This window comes from Petromyzon marinus, chromosome 37 (genome assembly GCF_048934315.1).
Source record: "Petromyzon marinus isolate PM22_M1 ecotype Great Lakes invasive population chromosome 37, UKy_Petmar_22M1.pri1.0, whole genome shotgun sequence".
NCBI classification, from domain to species: domain Eukaryota; kingdom Metazoa; phylum Chordata; class Hyperoartia; order Petromyzontiformes; family Petromyzontidae; genus Petromyzon; species Petromyzon marinus.
Genome location: NC_133703.1, coordinates 21,379,849 through 21,402,159, shown reverse-complemented (window position 1 = coordinate 21,402,159; position 22,311 = coordinate 21,379,849). Strand labels below are relative to the sequence as shown.

The window sequence follows — 22,311 nt, the reverse complement described above, 5'->3', positions numbered from 1 at the left end:
TGACCCCTAACATTTACCCCCCCCACCGCCCTCCCGCACACCCTCCCTATGCATGCACATTTTTGTTTTAAATAAACCTTTTAAAAAAATAAGTTGTAGGGAATTAAACGGTGTGTGGGGGGGGAGGTCCCAAGACTTCTGGACCAACATGTACAGTACGGTGGAAATCCTCTTATCCATAGCGAACCCTTTCACCGGCGACTTCCCAGTGGGCCGCGCGAGCTGTAGGATCCGCGAATTCTCTTCCACGATTCCCGCTCCCACCACCCCGCAATCTTACCTATTGTCGGCGAATGCCCGCAAAATTATTTCGCAGATGAGCGGAGTCGATTTGCGGAGTATAAACGCGGTAGAACTCCCTCCGTCCCTGGATGTAATTGGTCAATGTTCCTACCCCCCCCCCCCAAACATTACGCGGATAGCAACAAGGATTTTAACTGGGATAAGAGGGAGGGGGTAGAGATTAAAACCAAAGGGCCCTGAGAGAGACGTTGTTGTTGTTGTGGCAAGTTGCTGTGAGCGCGGGGGAGGAGGAGGGGGGGTAGTTACCTGTTAAGATGCTGATGTGCGTGGGTCACACCACCATTACGCGGCCAGCCACCTCTTTCTTGTCTCCTCTTCGGTGCGGTATTCACGGTTTACAGTTAAGGGGCCGTCCATAAATGACGTCATGCACCTGGGGGATGGGGGGGGTCAGACATTTGTGACGATGTGTGACGAGCGGGGGGGGGGGGGTTGAGAAATGTGACGTCACATCAAAATGCGCAACTTTAAATAAATATAGACAACACGTTCTACTTAATTAAATAGACTTTTTAATAAATGTTTTCTCCTACAGCATCAGAGTGCAGCGCCACATTAAATACGCACCACAATGACAATAGTTTAAAGCGATTTGAAGCATGTTTTATTTTCAAAATGGAAATATGTGGTTTTTTTGGGGGGGGGGGGGGTGTGGCAGAGCTTTGTGACGTCATATTTGAGGTGGGGGGGGGTCTGACTTTTTGTGACGCCGTGTGACGAGGGGGGGGGTCAAAAATCGTCCAAAATCACGTGACGTCATTTATGGACGGCCCCTAACGCAGCACGCCGCGACCTCGCGCTGGGGCCAAGTTGACCAGGCAGAGAGAGAGAGAGATGGAGAGCCACATCTGTCGGCCGAGACGAGAATTTAAACGGCGATGGAAAATTGTTTGCTGGCGCTCGTCTCGGCCCAGTCGTCTTGCGCGCGCGCGCACGCGATGGACCTCGGTCGGCCACCCACTCTGCCAAGTTTATGGAGGGGTAGTTTGACCATACTTCACCACGCCGGTCAGTGTGGCTTGGTGAAGCGGCGCCCCCCTTTGGGGGGGGGGGTGGCAGGATGGATTCAGATATTACTCGCCACTGATGTTAGCCGTGGTCGGGAAATCAAACCGCGCAGTGCAGTTCGCGGTACAGAGTGTGGTCCAGATTTCTTGTGACCCCCCCAAAATATAATAGACCCCTCACATGGTTTTCATTTGTATATTAATTTCTGTTTTAAATAAACTATACTTTAAAATGTTTTAGAAAATTAAATGGGGAGGGGGGTCACAAGACATCTTGCCCGACCCTATTCAGTGCGCTAACTGTATAGGGTAATCACTGTGCAATGATTCTGAACACAAACAAATGGAAATCACAATACTGCACGCAAACAAACTACTACGGTAAGATGAAAGCAATGCCGCTGAAGATAACACTCCAGTGGTGTTTACACAAAACACGGCAGCTTCAAAGTCTTTCGCTGCCCCGCCCTTCGGTAATTGCTCGAGATATATTTTAAAAAATCTAATAACAACCCGCAACAATTGCCCCTCGGTATTTCACATGTGCGCTCCTCTGCCGCCCTGCCGCGATGATTTCGGGGTTTTTTCCCCCCCTTCGGTTACGTTCAGAGAAGGCCGCGTGGACCTTGCAGTGCGTTGTGATGACAAGGTGAAGAATACATAATGATCGATCATGTGCAGAATTTCCCCAAGCCCGCACAGCTTCGCCTTCCCTCGCCACTGTCAAACAGAACGGGGAGCGAGCAGGGAGCGGGAGAGAACGAGAGAGCGAGAGAGCTGTGTTATACAACAAGAGGCGACGTTTAGGGGGGTAGTGGTAGGGAGGGATGACCTTTTGTGAATGTGTCAGACATTGAAAATATCCTGGCCTCTGCTCGAGAGAGTGACAGACGGGGGGGGGTGTGGAAGGCATAGAATTTACTGGAGAGCACCCGCCGTTATTGGCCGCCCGTGTGTGTGTGTGACACGTGTGTGTGACACGTGTGTGTGTGACACGTGTGTGTGTGTGACACGTGTGTGTGTGTGTGACACGTGTGTGTGTGTGTGTGTGACACGTGTGTGTTTGACACGTGTGTGTGTGACACGTGTGTGTGTGACACGTGTGTGTGACGTGTGTGTGTGTGTGACACGTGTGGTTGGAGTTGGTGTATCACACGATAAACAGCCGCAATCTGGCCGGACGTGGTGGGGTGTCGTCTGGCTTTTGTATTGTGGGGCACGGGGAAGGAAGGTTCGTGGTATCCAGGAGTGCCGCACGTGACCTGCAAATCGGTTTTCAGAAGTGACTTGTTCGTAATCCCGTATCTACTATTTTGAAAGTGGTGTAATCTGGGTAATAGATTTTGTATTTCATTCATTTTCCTTGCATTAATTGAACCTCGTATGTCCCGCACCTCCGATTGGCATGGTTGCCTGTGAATGGTGCGAAAGAAGTTCAACAAACATACATCGCTGCGGACAGTTATGGCGCAGTTGTTAATAACGGAATTAGTCGAGCCAATCCACTGCAGGGGCGCTCATGAAAGAGAGTCTTGAGACTCGTGGAGCGTTTCCTGGATAAACCCATTCCATAATCATCATTATTATTATGAGTGTTATGATTGCTCTCAACTCTCCACACCAATCACTATTCAATTAATTGCCTTCAAATTTTAAATTATGTGTGCGGTGAATGTAGCGGCTTCCAGTGGCCGGAGTCGGTCACATGGACACAAAAAGCATTGCTTTTCTTTTACGAGCACGCGATCTGACGCATGCATTGCGAGCTCAAGAACCGATATTAAAACGGTGAAATGTATATCGGTTGATGATCCCACCCGGTCATTGTGAGATCCATATCTGCGATTACTATCCGCGATGCATTAACGCAATCTGAAATTCCCAGCCGGCCCAGCGGCGAAAACACATTGCCGTGGAGTCTCCAGTCCAACAGCTGGACACGCTCAGCAATTTTATAACAAAAACACTGCCTGGAGAGAAAAAAAAACAATAACCGTCCTTAACAACTCCCAGCCACACGAGACGAGAAATATATATTTAAAAAAGCGTGTTTTTTTTGTTGTTGTTGAAAAATGGGTCCTCCCAGCCAAGGAAAATTACAGTCAGCAGTTCTCTCTGGTGCACATGCAACCGGCTTCATGGCAAAACATTCCTTTGCGACGATGTGCCTTGTGGGTTGTTGAGTTTGTTTTTTTTAGCTCGCGTTTATCCGAGCTTGGGCGCTGAGTAGATCGAGCCCGCTGAGCCGCTACGAATCCGTAATCGACGAACCATTTTTTCGTGGCCGTTTTTATTGAGGCCCCCTTCACGATAGCGACGCCCCCAACATCCTGCCTCCCGAAGGTGGGAAACCCCCTACAGGCAATGGCCAGCGTGATGCGACTGATTGGTGCCCATGAAGTCACCGAGCCCCTGCCAACACCTCCCGGCCAGTGGCACGCACGTGTGGGAACAGAGATCAGATTTGAGTAAATGAACGGATAATTGGCAGAGTCATCGATTACTTAAATAATCAGATATTCCAGCTCTCTAGTATTTATTAAGCACCTGATGCCTCAGTTCAATACCTGGACAGGATTAACATCAGTAGTTAGTGGCGTTTAAACCGGTCCTTTGGTACCCATCGCCATCTTCATCGACCCGCTCTGACCGGAGTGGTGAAGTATGCTCGAACAAACCCCGCCATGGCTGGAACAGCATGTGGAGGTCTTCATCCAGCAGTGGCTTGGCAAAGGGCAATCTTAATTTGTTTTAACAATGCATTGGTCTGCTGCCAAGTGCGTGTGTGTGTCTTCACAACGGTTGTTATCGATTCCCCATCTCTTTATCCAGCAAACCATCACGAGTGAATCACAGCATTTGACCGCTGCCTTAACGAGCAACAATTAATTAACGTACCCTTACAAAATAGACTTGTTGATTACAAGGGCCTCTCAGTTTATGGGGAAATTGAGAGTGATTATCTACAGTAACGGCAAAGTGGTTCTGTACTCAAAGTGAGCTTTGGGGGCAGTGCTCAATCTCCATTGGCAACCCAGAGGCAGTGGTGGAAATTCCTCATTTACATGGCAGGGGCAAATTGCTCGATGCAATAACCACTGTTGAACTGCGAAAGTGTTGCACATGTGCACCTGTTTTTATTCACCCTAACGATGATGGGTAAGTTTAACACGTAGGCAATGTTTGAACTAGCGTCTGTCTGCTTGTGATAAACAAATACAAGTTTGGTAGTCATGCCAATTGTTTGTAAACAAACACTACAGGTCACTACTACCGTTGTTCATGCGGTAGTGCAACTGTAGCAAATGTGTCTGAATATGTGGTGGGCTCACGCATCGGCCAGTGGCGCCTTCTTCAGTTGCGGAGAGAAGGCTATAAATTAATAACCGCACGCAATGCAACATTCGTAAGGCGCATTGCGACGACACAATCGTATGCAGTGTAACACCACGGCACACGTACTTGGACACGTCCGCAACCACGCACAGCCACGCTGCCCCTCTCTCCGCTCTAAAGAGTGAATGCCCCCAGTTTGCAGCAGCAGCAGCAGCAACAACAACAACAACCACACATGCTCACGGACAAAAAAACGACAACCACGCACAATGCGGCCACAGCAATGCGTCGCAACCACGCAGAGCACCGCCCCAGCTGCGGTTGACGGAGTGGATTGCAGCAGATGATTCCATTACCCTCCGCGCAAACAGACAGAGACGGCACTCGTCACAAAGTGAAATAATCAACGAGCATCGATTTTTGTTTTGTTTGTTACGTTCGAGCGTGTTTATAAGAAATCCACTTGTCAGGATGCGAGGGAGTGGAGTCTCTTAAAGTCGCTGTTGGTTTCAGGTTGCCATGGCAGCAGCTGCCACTCTAGGATTGAGGACGGGGGGGGGAGGACGTTCGGCCAGAACCACGTTCGTGGATGGGGTCGAAGTTGAAGCCAAGCGGCGTGGATTTTGTTTTGACGTGCGGTTACTGCTGGCCGACTGCTAGTGGCACTTGTCCGTCCGCAGCTGAGGGCCTCTGAGGGGAGAGGAGGAGGAGGAGGTGGAGTGGCATGGCGTGCCCTGAAGGAAGCCGAGTTAATACGGCGCGCTGCTTGAAAACGCCGCCGTTCACCCGTTGGCACGAACATATCCCTCGCTTGCAAATATAAATAAGCAGACAGGGGTCCGTCCCTCTGGCCGATGTCGCCACAGTTGGCCACGTAACGTGCCGAAAGAAGTTCATCGAACGTGCATGCACACGAAGTGAAAGACATGCTTTGTGGTCCGTCAGCTTCTCTCTGCTCGTTCAGCAGGAGAGACGTTTTCTTTTTTCGACCAACGACATTCGTCGTGTTGGCTGACAAAAGATGCCGATGGACGTCGCTCCCCTCTCGGCTGTATTTTCGGGTCGCGCAGCGTGCCGTTTGTCACGATGTCCGACGTCTCGCCGAAGAAGCCCCCAAATGCGCGGGAACATCCCGGCACGAGGACTAGCGCAGCTGTCCAGCGAAAACGAACAACCCACTGGTGTTACGCTACGCGACGACATCAGAATCGTTATTTAGACTGGAGCAATCCGATGAGCTGTGAAGCTGTTTTTCAAAGATGTCCAGTGGTGGCAGCTTGCCCCCTCTCCCACTGCTTCTCGCACAGTCTGTGGAAGTCCCCTTGTCCCACCCCCAGTCATCCACCCTGCCCATATTCAAGTAGGGGCTCAAAACGATTTTGTTCTCTGCCGATGTTATTTAGAAAAATAATCCCACATTTTTTTGTGCGCAGCGTCTACTTGAGAGGCGTTTTAGATGCGATTATGAATCCAAATTGTATTGTCCAGTAATTGTGCGAACAGAATGTGACTTTTTGCGTCGCCAAAACGCACTCTCGCGCAGTCCACCACAAGCCATCGGCACGAGGAGCAAAGTTATAACATTTGTTATCACGTTTGAGCCACGGTCGCCGTACCGCGCTGGGTGGGCCCAATGAGTGTGTTGCTGAATGCTCTCGCCCCCAACGTAAGGCAACCCAAGTGGTATTTGCGCCACTAGCCACGAACTGCCGAGGCCTCGGAAAACTCTAAACTGGTCCAGAGTTTACTTGCTTAAACAAACGCTGCCACCGTCATAGTTCCGCACGTGTAATTGGGAGGTTGCAAAACCAGCTCCGTGCCATGGCTATACTTAGCCTATCATCCATCTGGGGGTCAATAAAGTTGCGTACATGGGTACCACTTTGTTGGAAGTAAACGATAAAAAATGTAGTTTAACACGTAGGCTTTCACGACCAATATCCATAATAAAGGGTTTTTTTTTAGGTTAGATCGCGTTAAACCCGCTAGCACCCTACACATTTATATGTACGCGATCTAACTCAAAACGCCTTTATGAATCAAAATATTATGGATATAATTGCCCCTTGCCATTGGAATGCCGTGTATATTCGGGCTATCCAATTTTCATTTCAGCAGGGAGACTCATTGTTTTCCCGAAGCCGTATACACCGTGACTGCCGTAGTAATCCTATCACATGCCGAGCTACAGTTAGAAGGTCTGGGTGCTTGCCTTGTTAAACAAAGGACATTGGATGTATTAAACGCTAAGTGAAGGCATACCCGAATTTGCTAGGACCATTGCATGAGATCGACGCTTTGCCAAAAAAATACACTGACAGTTTACCTTTCCTGAAGTTACGCTACGTTAAATGTCAGTCATTTAAATATTAAAATAACCTGCTTTATTTCCGTATTAATGTTATTTTTGTACGATGTTAAAATACAATGATGGTGATTAATGAGCCCAATGGACAGAACCGCACCCACTCTTGGCTGAGCTTCCTGCCAGTCCCAATCCTGCCTCCGCCAAAGCAAACATCATCTTCTTCATCATCATCATCAGATGCACTTGCAGCAGTTACTCCCACGATGCAGCCTTTTGTCGAGGACAGAAGCCTTTGAGTGCTACATCCTTACGTCAATGGATTTGAACCAGCCAAAGTAAAGCCAAGGCCTATCTATACAAGGCCCTAGCCTCAGACCTGGTGGCTGGGAACGCAATGTGAGAACAGCAGTTTTCTGTTATCTATATTCAACCTTCCCGACAATTCTCGTACCTCGACCGCATCGGCTCCCTGTGTGCTACCATTGGCTGTTTAAATTCCTCAACTTGGTCTACACATGCCTTCAGGTTCTTGCCCCACCGTGTGTTGCCACTCTTGCGTCTTTCTATGTCGCCTTCTCACCCTCCACCTTCTCAATCTGTACTCTCTCTCTCTGTTCCTCCTCCTTGTGCTCAATCCACACTCGCTCTCCCTTCTCGCCCCACCCCCTTCACTGGAACAAACCTCCCCCTCACTTTCACTCATTAAAGTTCCCGCTCCTCACTCAACTCACTTTTGTTCCCGAGCTCACCCCACAACCCCCTCAATCTCCCGCTCATAACCACCGCCTCCGTTACTGTTCCCTCTTCATATTCTCATTATGCGGCTGGCACTCATGGACCGCCATTAATTCAATCCATTAATCATCATTTACTGTCATCAATTTCGCTTTCACCAAATTCACGCATCATCACAGATTTGCCCCATTGCTTCTTGCCATCTATTGCATTCACCTCACCTACCACACGACGTCGTACCATTGTTTATTCTCTGTAAAGCGCCTTGGTTAAGGCGAACCAAAGGCACAATATCAATTCCGTGAAGATAAATATTGTTTTTGGTTTTGGCCATGTAGTAAAATAGTTGAGTGCCACGATTTTTTTGGTTTGCTTAAAGACCGCGAAAAACACAACATTTTCAGTTAATAAATTGTACTCCATCAATTGCTGGATTTAGTGATAACAGAACCCAAAAAAACCCCAGTGAGATTGGAGGCTTCCAAACAAATCTTCATATGGCTGTTGGTGTACACAGTGTGGAGACATACAACAACAACAACAAAACCACCCACTACCAATACCGCCCAGTATATTGACTTTGTAAAAGAAACAATCGTAAACATTCTGCCTGGCCCCCCGACTTTGTGAACGTGTGGGTGCCAAAAGCACGGGAGGTGGATTTAATTAAAACTGCCATCGGCAAGAGGCCACTCTCCGGTGCTCCGTTTTGCTGACTCCTTGTTACTCTACACAAAGGTTGAAACGTTTTCTGGCATAACATGCTATGTGTTTGCTGTTTTGGAAAAAAAAAACATATATAGATGGGTGGGGCGAGGTAACATTTGGACTGTGATGGCCAGAAGCAAGCTCAGTGAGTCAAGTATCTAATTTATGCGTTGGCAGGGAAGCAGCTTTGATTTAAATATACTGAGATAACTGACAAATTCCTGCCAATTCTGTCGATTTGTCTCGACAGTACTGTATTGTATTTGCTGCCGAATATAATTTTCAGAGCGGCTTTTCGCTAACACACACACACCTGAGCAGGTTCGGGAGGGTCGCAAACCCCACACATCCGTTTCCCCCTCCACATAATTCTTGCTTGTAACGTAAACTCTGTTTTCTTTCTCATCTTTCTCCGGCGCGAAAATGTATCGCATTGACGTGACCAAAAGTTACTTGGGGGCAAGGGCGTTGGCGGGGCGGTTCTGCAAGGGGCGTGGATCCTTCGTGACCTTGTGAGCCGTCTTTTTTTTACGTCCCAAATGTCTACGTGTGGCAAATGAGCAAATACAGAGACGCGGTCGATTATGTTATTTATGTTAAGACCAAGACCGGGTTGGATTTTTATTTTTCCACCCCTCCCCCCCCCGTCAGTGGCTGCTCGCGTAAAAGTGGGAGGCGGCAGGAAGTTGGCGAGGTGGAGCTCGCGACGAACAATGGAAGTTGCGGCTTTGAAAAAAATAATAATCTGAAATTGTGAAACATACCGGGCGACCAAGTAAATGATTTATGAGCTGAACCTCCTCCTTCTCCTTGGTTGCGAGGTCGTCTTAGTCCCATGGCCTTTTTTCCGCCGAGGTAGCACGCGAATCTGGGAACAAAAACAGGAGAGATGAAGAGGCGTCGCCGTGTTGACGGTCAAGAAAACTTAAGCGGGCCCTGGGGGCCAGGGCACATCACGGCCGAAGGTGTTGCGGGCCGATGGACAACGCCGGTGCGGGAATGGCAGCCCAAAGGGTGGGAATGTGCACGAGGTGGGGGACCACAGCAGAGAAGGGGAGTGATGAGGTTAGCTCGGCAATTTTTTTTTATTGTTACAGTTCAAGGTTTCAATTCGTTGAATACTAGCACACCTCTTGTGGCCGCGGGGGTGACATTAAAACTCATCGCGTACGACATGTGCGTGTCCTACGGGGCCGTGTCGCGCGTTGCTTGGCGCCGAGATGTCCGGCGGTTTTTTTAGCTCCGTGCGGCCGGCTGGGGAAATTCTGATGAGTTCGCGGAGAACCTCCCCGGCAGCACGTGGCACGAAACGTCGGACGCCGTTTCCGAACAACACGCAGCGGCGATAACAAAGGCAAAAAAACGCGCACGGGAGGGGGCCGTACACGGCAGCAGCTTCAAAAATGCCGCGTGGTCTGTTCCCTGTCAATCGCGCTGCTATAACGATGAACTGCATTCAAAGTTTACAACATGCGAGTGCGATCGTTGTTTATACCACAGCCGCTTGGTTTACTCGACGGTGCTCTGCGCAAATGTATTCGTCTACGCTTAAAATGAGTTATTTTGCTTACAACCTTAAGAGTTTTGTTCGTGACAAATTGCGTGTGGAAATGTCATTGTTTACTCTAGTGCTCTGTGTAACCCAGGTCTCCCTCGAGATAGTCTCCTGGTCTCATGGGGCACTCACCTGGCTAAAATATAGGACAGGAAATGAATGAATAAATACATTTTTCGAAATTTGGCACACTGATTAATGTAACAATTTGCAAAGCGTCACTCTTAATTTTGACCAGTCTAAGGGACGTGTCTGAAGTTTGTGTCTACATTTTACAAATGAACCAGGTAGATTAAATCTGTTCTTTTGGTTAAAGCCTTCCCTTTAAGTGAATTTATTATTTAGAACACACCCACACCGCCTTATACTACCACATGCACACCTACACTTTGCACCCTTGTGGTAGAAAGTAAAGAGAGCCAGACACGCATTCCCAGGGTCAACCCGGGGTTGAGTGACCATTGAGATGAGTCACCATTGCTCTCGAGACCTGGGGGGCTGTTTGCGTTCCTTGGCGGGCGGGTTCCCCTTGCAGTCCAAGCTGCTCGTGGACCTATCGCAAACAGACCTCTGTGTCATCATTGATCTTGTGTCCTGAGACATCGACAGCTGCTGTTGGCAGCCGTGTGACCGACTGGAATGGTGGCTCCGCTGTCTGGGCAACGCCACATCGCCCCGCCTGCTCTTATCTCGCTTTGTCTTTAGCGCGTAAATACGGCCAAATTGTCGGGCGGTGGTGGGCTACGCTTGCACGCGGACTGTAATACCAGCGCCGTGGAGGCAGCGGCGAGGGTTGGTGGGTCCACCGCGCAAATGTTGCGAAACCGTTAACCCGTTGGGCATCGAGGTGCCCTACCCCGGGCTCGCAAGGAGAAGGTGATACAGCAAGTTGTGGGCTAATGCCATTTGTCCCAACTGTGTGGGATAGAGTGTTGCCCCCTCACTCTCGTGGGTTTCCTCTGGGTGCTCCATTTTCCTGCCGCGTGTAAAACCGGCTTTGTGAGATTTCTGAATGGATTCTCCGTTTCTTGACGTGACGACGAGGAGACGGCGCACGCCACAAATACGATTGGTGGAAGGGTCGAAAACAATTATGATAGATTGGGGGGGGGGGTGGAAATAAATAAATGTGGATGCTGGGAAACACCGAAGCCGCTGTGCCTGGCCGGTGACCTTGTGCTCCTGCAGGCAGCCGTGGGGAAGGTCGCGTCTTCCGTGGGATCTCTTTCACTCGCACGTTTTGTTTTGAACGTCGGCGGACGTTGCAACCAGCTCTCGCCGGACCCCCTCAGATCTTCCGCACCCCTCTCCGACCCCCCCTACGGGGGTGGTGGTGGGGGGAGGGTCCAAGCAGCAACATCCAATCCAAAACAAACAAATTGAAAAGTTTGCGTGATTAGTCCAAAAAAAGCGAAGAAACAAAATTTACCAAACAATGGCTTGGGCCACCCCTCCCAAATAGTGTTGGGTCGCTCATTGCCCCGTTTGACATTTGACACTGACTTTGCCTCCAAAGTGCTGGAGCTTTGTATTGTTCACAAAACAGTGGGCGCGCGTGGGTTTCGCAAACATTCTGTTCGCGGTGTGTTTGTGTGTGCTCAACCTTCTGGGAAATGCGGTGAAATGTCACTGAACTCCACGAAATTTTACCCCTGCCTACATTGTGTTTTGTTTTTGTCCTTTTAGCAGTTGCCAAGCTAAGCAAAGGGCTCCTAAGCATATTAATCAAAGTGGGCCAGCAACAGAGAAGGCTCGTAGGTGAGAGTTAATGAGCTTTCTTTGAAGCAAGTTAGAACGGCTCCGTGGGAGGTTGTTAATTTTCCTCCCACCCATGACATGTAAGTTGAGTGTCGTGGGCTGTCCGACACAAGTTTGAAAGATTTTTGTGAACGAGAAAAAAAAAACATTTTTAATTTTAACCAGGTAATGCCCATTGAGCTCTATAGCTCTTTTTCAGAAGTGACCTGGCCACAAAACTGAGACTTTTCACGTGGAAATGTATAGCAGCCAAATACTCTGAACGCACGTTTCTAAATGTGGTGGGAAAAACCGGAAGAACCCTGAGAAAAGATCCACATGACAACGGGGAGAACGTGCCAACTCTAAATATGCAGGCGTCAGGATCAGGATCGAACCCACGACCTCCTGCATACCAGGCGAGGTAGTTAACATCTCCAAGCCACAGTGACGAGTGCCATCGTTTTGCTCTAGCAGGGGCTGTCCAGAGGTTCCTGGAGGCCGACGGCTGGAGGCCCACAGGGGCGGAATGCCACGTGACGAGGCGGGGGGGGGGCGGCCCTTATTCACCAGCAACAAAACAACAGGCCCATTGTGGGACCCTGTTTGTTTCGTGTGAGACTTGAGGAAATCATCCACATTTACATGATTTAACAAATTGTATTCGGTGATGATGATGATGATGCTGCGTTAGCGCAATGAACAAAAACAACTCTTCACATTTGTCAGCAACGCTGCCCCAGTGTTGCTGACAAGCGAGCGTGCTTGGTCCCCTTGCCGACCGCTGCCTTCTCCGGTCACTGCCACGCTGCTGCCCGGCATCCTTCTGCCCCCCCCGCCCCCCCCCCCACGGTGAGTCACGGCGTGCGCTCAAGCGGGGACAGCGAGCACTTGGGAACACTCGGCCGGAGGGCTTGAGAGCCGCGCGCATGGGTGGGGGAGGCACGCTCGGACGTGGTGTGGGCCGCCCCCTCGTGAGCATAGCAACCGAGCGGTGGAGAGGCTACGATACGGTTTCAGGATCGTGGTGCCGTCCCCCAACCAACACTGAACACTGAACGGGCACTCCAACTGCCACTGCGTCCACCACTCCAGCCATCCATCATTCCCACCTCCACCATCGTCATTGTTGTCAAAAATAGCATAATTGTCATCAACAATAGTATCATTGCCACCACCACCATCATCATCGCCACTTCCACCTCCACCATTTCAAATACCACACTCTTCGCCATCACCACGACCATCACCACCACTCACGTCACCACCACTCGCGTCACCATGACCTACCTACACCCACCAATACTACAGTCGCCACCTTTATCCACGCTAATACAGCCACAGTCACTTATCACCACCACTTCACCGTTACCAAATAATCCCTGGAAAATAAGGCTTATTCACGGAATAGGCTCATGGTTTTACACGTACATTAACTTCATCACCACCAGTGTGACGAGCAAACATTTCTCCCTTACCAAGAAAGGTGGACAAATTATCCCTTCTCTGAATTGGTTGACATTCTATACCCAAGTATAATTAACACTGGATGATTCATCTCACGATTGCTCATTGTACACGTACAGCCCTTTGTAAATCCACTGCTGGATAAGGGCTTCCCCACGCCTTGTGGGTCCGAGGCGGGGCTTTGAGGGTCATGTGATCATACTTCACCGCACTGGGCAGCCGGCGCGTACAGGGAGCATAACATCGTAAAATCGTCGAATTTCCCACCAGCGCGAACCGCAGGTGGGCGCATGAGCCGCCACGCCTGACACTTTTGACATATCACTCACACAGCCACGGTGCCGGTAACATGTAACAAATGATTGCCTTTAAATGCGGGGTCGTTGCAGCATCAGCTCGACCACGTTGCGAGGCTGGGGGGGTGTGCATCGCTCAGAGACAGGAATGAAACTGCCCCGGAGGTCAGAGGAAAGCCTGCCATGCCTGCGGAATGCCCGGTTTCCTCCTAAGACTCGCAACATTAAAACCACCGCGCGTGCTCTCTCTCTCTCTTGGAAGGTGGCTGGCTTTGGGCCAGGGGTCAGAGAACCGAGCCGGCAACACTGAGGGGGCCTGGGTTGGAATCCGGGGTTTTGAGCTGCCTGTGGCTCTGATACCGGGTTGCTCAAGTGTACAGTGATGGTGTCGGTCCAGTCACCAGTGCCGTACACAAACGAAACTCGTCGTGATGACATTCGTTATTTTTTTTCTCCCCCCCCATTTTCATTTGGCCGTGTTCCAGCTCTGAGATTTTAAACTCTATCGGTTTGACTGCCACGTGCGGTTGTAAACCCACCCCCCTCCTGGGTAATACGATCAAGATTTTCTGATACGTGCTCATTTTAAATAAATACATTCTCGTTTAGTCGTGCTCCACATCTCTCCACACGCAAGTCGGTTGACTTGTTTTTTTTAGATACCCAGAATGCTCCACCATAGCTCTTGACAAATATACTTTTCTGGAGAGGAAATTGAAAGGGCTGAGTTAACCTCCCAACCCACACCGGGTTTTCAACCCGGATCATTCCTCTTGGGAGCCGCGGGCTCTGAGAACAGAAGCCCGGGTGAGTGAGGGGCAACCGCGCGTGTGCTTTGAGATGCATCAAGATCAGTGGTGGGCCCACGAACCAGTCGACGTTGTCCCATCATTGATCTTCCAGATGCTCTGTGAGTCTGCATCGACTTGGTCTCGAGATATAAATACGATCGCTCGCACCTTGCCATTGTTTAACATCATTGTTGATTCTCTGAACATAGGGCAGCACTGAATCTAGTGATGCAAATACCAGTTTCACAAAACATTCATTACTTTATTTATATACAAAATGCTTAATATGTACAGCACGGTTTGTACGTGTGAAACGCACGCCCACACACATACACAACCTCCTACACACACCTCAGCGTACTCCCCGGTGCACACACGCCCCCCACACACATACAACACACCCACATCTCACACGCACAAAAAGACAAAGATCCCCCGTATAGCCTCAAAACCCGTTGGGGAAAGTGCTGTTAGTGAGCACCTTTTGAAGGTGGTTACAGCACACGAGGGCAGGGGTGGCCAGCGTCACGCCCGGCTGCCTTTGTCTCCCCAGTGGCGATGTTTACACACCACACCAGGTACTCATTTCAGGTCAAGTTCACCTAGGCCAGTGAAGCCATAGCTACTGCACAGGTTCAGGTTCAATTAACACTTGCCACAGCTGTTACTATTTTTATTTTACCAGGTAAGGCCCACTGAGCTACGTAGCTCTTTTTCAGAAGTAACATAGCCGCAAATAACAGCTCAAGGAAGTGGCTTATCACGTGTAAATTTATAGCAGCCAAATACTTTGAATGCACGTTGATTCTAAATGTGGCGGGCGAAACCGGAGGACCTGGAGAAACAATCCACGCGACCACGGGGAGAACACGCAAACTCCTGCGTACCAGGCGAGGTCGTTAGCATCTCGCCAACACGGTGCACATTTATCTCCCTCGCTGTTAATAAGTATACTGAACAGTCATTTGTTAGCCGTAGCCGGGAATTGAACTCAAGTGGGCCGATGCTTTTAGCGCAGTGCGCTGACCGTAGTTACTTTGCCGCTCCAGCAATTTATTTCCCATCTCAATATTTTCACTTGCATTATAAAAGAAAAAAGGAAAAAAAACACATCCTTCGCTCCTCTGTTACCGCCCAACGTTGCATCCAGCTTTCGAAAATTCCCCCGAGGCGAAACGGTGCCGCCCGTGGACGAAGGGGGAAATTGATTGCCATCATTACTGAGCTAAGCGCTGAGCCCAGCACAGCGCCTGTCCTGTCATATGTGCAAATTTCGCTCCCTCGCTGTAAACAAGTTCACTGGAGTGCACTGAACAGTCACGTGTCCGTTCCTAACATGCATAATAATAATATGTAAAAGTTCAGCCTTTCTGTCAATTCTATTCTATTCTTGCGCATGGCAATATATTCGCGAGCTAAATGCCAATGCCGAGGTCTGCTGCTGGCCACGCACGACGAGCGGGCTTCAGGAGAGAGAGTTTTTGTAGTTTTGCCATTCCTCCATTGAAGGGGCTCGCAGGCGACAGTGGGTTTACTTTTGCCGTCCATGGTTTGGGCTGCGTGGCCACAATCGCACGCGCTACTGTGGCTTGTGTCCATAATTTTCCATTCGTGACGGAGACGTGCGCATCGGCCTGTCGATGTTCTGACGCCGTCGGTGATTCCACCGCCGGCGTCTTTCTGGACGCGTCCACATTCTTCCACTCTCTTCGCCAGCGTCCTTCAATACACTGATGGCCAAACGTCTCCCGAATGCCAACTTAGTTATGGGAGTTTTGCTAAACATACTTCACCTGGCTGGTCCTTGTGTGCCCATGATCAGCATTCGGTTTGGCAGCAGAGGTCTCACTTCCGAGTTAGTCGGGCAACATTATCTTTTCATCGGCTGCGCACTGCTGTGTGGAAGCCACCAGGAAGATGAATGTAATTGCCAGCTGAACGTCACGGTACATATATTGTAAACGTTGTGGATTTACTGTCCAAGACATCGGTGGGCTGAACAAGCAATTAATTGGTACATTTTGTTTACGTGACAAACCGTACCAATTGGCTGTGTCGGGTGGTGCTGCTTTAATGACACATTTATATTCACTGGACAATCATTATCGAGGGCTTGATTGTAATTTTAAAGTATTTTTTTCTCTCGTAAAAATGTACGTAGGTGAGTCCAGGGCTGTCGTCCTAAGTACATAGCTTCAAGATAAGAGCTGTGGGTTTTTTAGGTTGCAAAGATGTAAGCGTTTCAGCCTACTGGCCATCAAGAAGTTAGATTGTTCAGGATATGTTCCCTAAAGATAGGATATCGGTCTAAGCATTGAAATCTGCGTCTCCTGAGTGACTGTGAAAAAATATTTTTTATGTTGATTTAAACTGTTATTTATTCAACGTGTTAACCCCTGATGTGCCCACCCGATGTTTGTAATGTTTGACAGGGGTTAGACATTGGCCTGTGAATGTTTGAGGAATGGAATTTTTGTGGACAATGTTCAATTTGCGCGAGAGGTGGTGTGCTGTTCTGACGTGGTCGATGGTTACACCACCGGTGTCTTGGGGCAGTGTCGAAGCGAGACGGTGCTGTGACGTTGGGGTTCTCGAATGATTTTCTTTCATTCTTGGATGTGTCCGCATTTTTCCGCTGTCTTCGCCAGCGTTCTTCAATACACTGATGGTATTGGTCGCGAAAGCCTACGTGTTAAACTGACGAACCTCCATGGAGAGAGGATACTTTTCTTCAAACCAGAAAATAATGGAGCTGGTTGTAATTACCGGCGAAACGTCGCAATCAGATTGTAAGTGTTGTGGCTTGGCTCTCCAACACACTGGTGGTGCTGTACTCGTGACGAATTGGCAAGTCCTGTTTACGTGGCAAAACCTTACGGTGTCGGATGGTGGCGAGTTTAACGACACATTTATATATTTACGCGATCTAACCCAACAACCTATATTATGGATGATGATGATGATGACGATTTACATGTTTTTTTGGGGGGATAACCTCGAGATACAGGATAACCTCGAGATACAGGATAACTCCTCTCCACGGCGATACACTTGATGACAAATATCGCAGGGTCCTGTCATCTGCAAGGTTATCCGCGAATTTGCGTCACTCATCCGCTAAATAAACCGCGGGTGGAGTGACTGCACACCCCTCCCTTGATGAACTTTGGGAATAATTTGCGGATAACAGGATGGTCAATAGGGGTTCTCGCAGGCTTTAACACCCGCGGATAATAGGTGTCACGGGTGATAGGGCTGTGGATAAGAGGAGTTCTCCAGTATGTGATGATGATGATGATGATAATTTTGTCTAAATGCTGCTACTGATATTGATGATAATGAGAGATGATGATGATGATGATGGTGTTGAAGATGATGATGATAATGACAGTCTGTTTTTAGGATGATGATGATGATGATAATGATGACATAAGAACATGATGACGATGATGATGGAGATGAAAATTGTGATGACGATGAAAACGATGTGGATGGCAACAATATTAACGATTATCCTGCCGATGATGATGGCGGTGGCGACAATGAAGACGATGATTGATGGTGTATTTTGATACTGATGAAGATGACGATATGACGACGATGACAACGACAAACGGCAACGATCGTAACATTGGCGATGGCGACGATATTAAACGACGATGACGATCGTAACGACAGTGCCGATAAAGATGACCACCACGACGACGACTCCGCTAACGACGACGACGATGACGACGTCAACGACGACGACGACGTCAACGACGACGATGCTGATGACCACGTCAACGACGACGATGCTGACGACGACGTCAATGACGACGATGCTGACGACGATGATGCTGATGACCACGTCAACGACGACGATGCTGACGACGACGTCAACGACGACGACGCTGACGACGACGTCAATGACGACGTCAGTGACGACGATGCTGATGACGACGACGACGACGATGCTGATGTCGAACGTTGGATCTTTCCCCCCCGCAGGTGTCCTCTCCGGGGACGCCCGTCGAGCCGAGGCCGCGCCTCTGCCACATGGTGAAGGGCCCTGGCGGCTACGGCTTCAACCTGCACAGCGAGAAGAGCAAACCAGGCCAGTTCATCCGCGCCGTCGACGACGGCTCCCCTGCGCAGCTCGCCGGCCTGCTGCCCCAGGACCGCATCGTCGAGGTGCGGCTCGTGCACCCCCTCCCCGCCTCGACAGTGCGGTGCCAACAAACGAGACGCGTGGCCCTGCGGGAGCGCTCGTCCGCGGTGTTGTCGACGGAGCTGTTGAGGTTTTTCCGTTGGTTGTTTACCCACTGCCCCGAAATGTCGCCGAGTATATATATGTGTTTTTGTTTTTGAGACCGCAGTGTTCGCCACCTCGTTTCGTTACAGGTTGGCTGTCTCGGACGAATCCCGGTCGTTTTGCGATCCACTAACTCTTGTAGGAGTTTGCTTAAGCTGCGTGCTTTTGGTGATAAAAACAAATCGGCAGTTCAAAGCATTATGGGAAATCGCGCAATGAATTTCAGGCCTTTGCAGAGTTCTGTAAATGCGCCAGGGTGAAGACGAGCCAACAGCCTGGGATATTTTTGTTTAAAGTCACAATTTTATTCCTTTTCAATTTATAAGTAAAGCTCCTTTCTCCACTTGACGTCTGGAGAGCCCAGGATTTCTTTGTTACCGCATTGATTTTGTGCTCTGGAAAGGGAGAGCGGGGGAGAGAGAGGCTGCCAGAAAATGAAATCTTCGCCTCGAGATACGAATCTTGTCTTGAAAAAAAACATTCTCCCCAGAGATGCCCCGCAATGGGCCCGTGAAAATTGAGTCTAGACGATGCTGAACTCTGAACTCCGATGAAAATTGGCAGCTCTGGTTAACTCGAAACAGTTAACAAAACACAACGGCACTGCCCAGTGCGTTTCTCCGTCCAACGGTATATTAGTCTGTGATACATGTCCGTTTAGTCTGTTTCATATGATGTCTGTCAGATCAGTCTATACTTATGTGTTCGTGTATGTAATATCGGTCTTTTGGTCCATCTGTGTGATGTTCGTCTCGTATCCGTCATGTGTGTCTTTGATGTGTGTCAGTCGGTGTGTGACGTGTGTCTGCATAGTCCGTCCATCCAGCCATCACTTAATCTGTCCATTCGTAATTTTTCTTCGTGAAACAAATAAGTATCGGAGTGGCCCTCGTCTCTGCTGAGCGACACCCAAGCCAACGGTGGACATTCCACATTCTTGTGATGGGGGGCAAGGATGTCCACTGGAATACAACTCTTTACTTCCCACAGTATGACCCCAAGCAGTTTCATAAAGTAGTTAGGCGATGTGTCCCATGAATGATGTATCCTGTGCAATGTTAGTCGTCGGAGTGCATTGTCGATGCACACGCCATCTAAGTGCAATCGCACGGCAAGACCCGCACCGGAATGAGCTCGCACGTCTTTTGAGAGCCAAGGAAAGTAGAGGGATGAATTTGAAGGGTGTCCTGGGAAGGGGTAGATGGGGCAGATGGTTTCACAGCAGATAGGGCAGCCAGAGAGTGAAGCTGAAATTGAAGACACGTCATTCAGAGAGAGAGAGAGAGAGATAATCGGTCGATAGCGGAGGAGGATAGGAAGGGGGCAAGAACTGCTTGGACTTGAACATCAAAAGGAACCCGACAGATAAGATGACCGGGGACGTGGGTTCAGGACCACGAGCGCAGCAGCAGAGGAAGCGACCTCCTACTAAGCAGAGGCTGACGGGGGCCTTCGATGGAAGGTTTTGCTTGCTGTAACGGAGAGCGACTGTGGAGGGGAGTAGAGTGAGGGTAGAGGTGGGAGAGTGAGATGAGAGGGGAGAGGTAGGAGAGTGTGTGGAGGGGAGTAGAGTGAGATGAGAGGGGAGAGGTGGGCGGAGGTGAGTCCATGAAGGATCGTGTTGTTGGCAGGCTAGGTATATATTTTTGCAGGTGGTATGGTAGATAGGTTGATAGGGCATGAAGATTGCAAAATTGTAAACAGAGATTAAATTAGTTGACAAGTAGACTGGCAGATTGGTAGGTAATTATAGAGTAGGAACGGTTTGTAGGTTGGTAGGATAGGCCGGTTAAGTCGGCAGATTAGTATGTGTCAGTGCTTCTTGGATAAGCGTGGGAGGTTAAGGAACACCTTGGCAAGCGTGTCCACGTGCCGCCCCCGTGTCCCCCCCGCCCTTTGCTCAGTAAATGTTTAGGCGGCTCTAACTGGGCCGCCTCGGCTCTGGTTTCACGGTTAATAAAAATAAAAATTCACCCTTGGCCAACGGTCTCTGTCAACCGCCGTCCATTTAAAAAAAAAAAGCCTCCGGTCAGCAGCCACGTTGCCAGGATCGCCGCGTTGCCAGGATTGACCCATTGCCAGGATCGCCGCGTTTTCAGGATCGCCACGTTTCCAGGATCTCCGCGTTTCCAGGATCGCCCCTTTGCCATGATCACCCCATTTCCAGGATCGCCCCGTTTCCAGGATTGCCGCATTGCCAGGATCGCCGCGTTTCCAGGATCACCCCGATGCCAGGATCGCCCCGTTTCCAGGATCTCCGCGTTTCCAGGATCGCCCCTTTGCCATGATCACCCCATTTCCAGGATCGCCCCGTTGCCAGGATCGCCGCGTTTCCAGGATCGCCCCGTTTCCAGGATCGCCGCATTGCCAGGATCGACTCGTTGCCAGGATCGCCCCGTTTCCAGGATCGCCGCATTGCCAGGATCGACCCGTTGCCAGGATCTCCGCGTTTCCAGGATCGCAGTGTTGCCAGGATCGCAGCGTTGCCAGGATCGCCGCCGTGGGTTTGGACTCAAACCGGCAATGACAACGGCAAAAAAACTGACCTGGGAAGGGAGAGAGAGAAGCCACAACAGTTGTTTTTTGTTATTGAGTGCAATTGTGTACAATAGCCATATCAGACATTAGCACACGTAAATCGGCATAATCATCGGTTCACTGCAGCTCAAAGACTCAGTAGTCGTACAAGGCGTGCGGTGTAGTTATGAGATGCGTGCTCGGCATTTGAAGTCCTGAAGACCAGAATCTGTGATCTCGCCGACCAATGTGTTCATCAGTTCCATATCCGGGCAGCAGAGTGAAGAAAGGGAGCTTCTGTCCAGGGCAAACTGCTCGACGGGCGCCGCTCGTCTCCGCGAACGTTGCCAAGCCAAAAAAAAAAAAAACACTCAAACACGCTGTCATCAATAACACCGTGGCCATAAAAGTGAGAAGAAATATATAACAGGTGACGTGTCGGGCAATGTCTCGGGTTAAGTCGAAGGGCCATTGCCCCAAGCATTGCCTATTATATATATTCTTTCCACGGTTTCTGCCACAGTGTTATTGACGAATGTGCTTTGCCTTTTTTTATTATGTGTGGTTATGCACCACTGCCAATGCCGTTTTATGTATCCGGCTTTTTCACGAAAAGTTTGAGTAAAAACAGGTGGTGGAAATTCCCGCATTCACATGGCAGGGGACTCACGGTGGCCATCGGACAACAAAAAAACCAACAACCTTTTGTTGACCGCTTCTCACAAAGTGGTGCAGCCTCACGCCACCAACACTGGGGGGACCGATGATGATGATGGTGATGATGATGATGGCGATTACGATGGTGGCGGTGGCCTGGTTGTTGCAGAAGATGATGGTATTGGCCACGATGATAACAATGACGGTGTCTGATAATGATGGTGATTTAAACTGACTCTTGAAAGTTGGGAACCCTTGCGAGGGATCTCCCGATGTCGTTGTGTGATATCCACTTCTGGTGGGCCGCTCTCGATCGCGGTGCATTGCCTTGCTCTGCGAGAGTTCCGTCTCGTGGCGCGGGGCGGACGGCACAAAAGGCGTTCGAATCGAGGGGAGTTGCAGGCGAATGCCTAAAATGTGGTGATCGGAGCCTCCGGCATTTCCAGCCAATTCCGAAGTGTCCTCCACGTGCGCGTGCACGGGGAGCCGCTGCGTCCCCTCTTGCTCCCCACGACGTGCCGTGCGCGGCGCTTCTCTCCTGAAAAACAAGCGCCGGCTGTGCCAGCCCCCGGTGGTGGGGGGGGGGGCTACGGGGGGAGA

At 49.8% G+C, this 22,311-nt stretch overlaps 1 protein-coding gene across 1 annotated transcript in view; it reads left to right on the top strand.

Annotated features, from left to right (window-relative positions):
- The window catches only part of LOC116949630 (Na(+)/H(+) exchange regulatory cofactor NHE-RF2-like), an 81,698-nt gene that overhangs the window by 37,514 nt on the left and 21,873 nt on the right, over nucleotides 1-22,311 (top strand). The window contains exon 2 of the mRNA XM_032967143.2: nucleotides 18,234-18,416. Within this exon, the coding sequence (XP_032823034.1) occupies nucleotides 18,234-18,416 (183 nt within the window). The remainder of the gene's footprint in view (nucleotides 1-18,233; nucleotides 18,417-22,311) is intronic.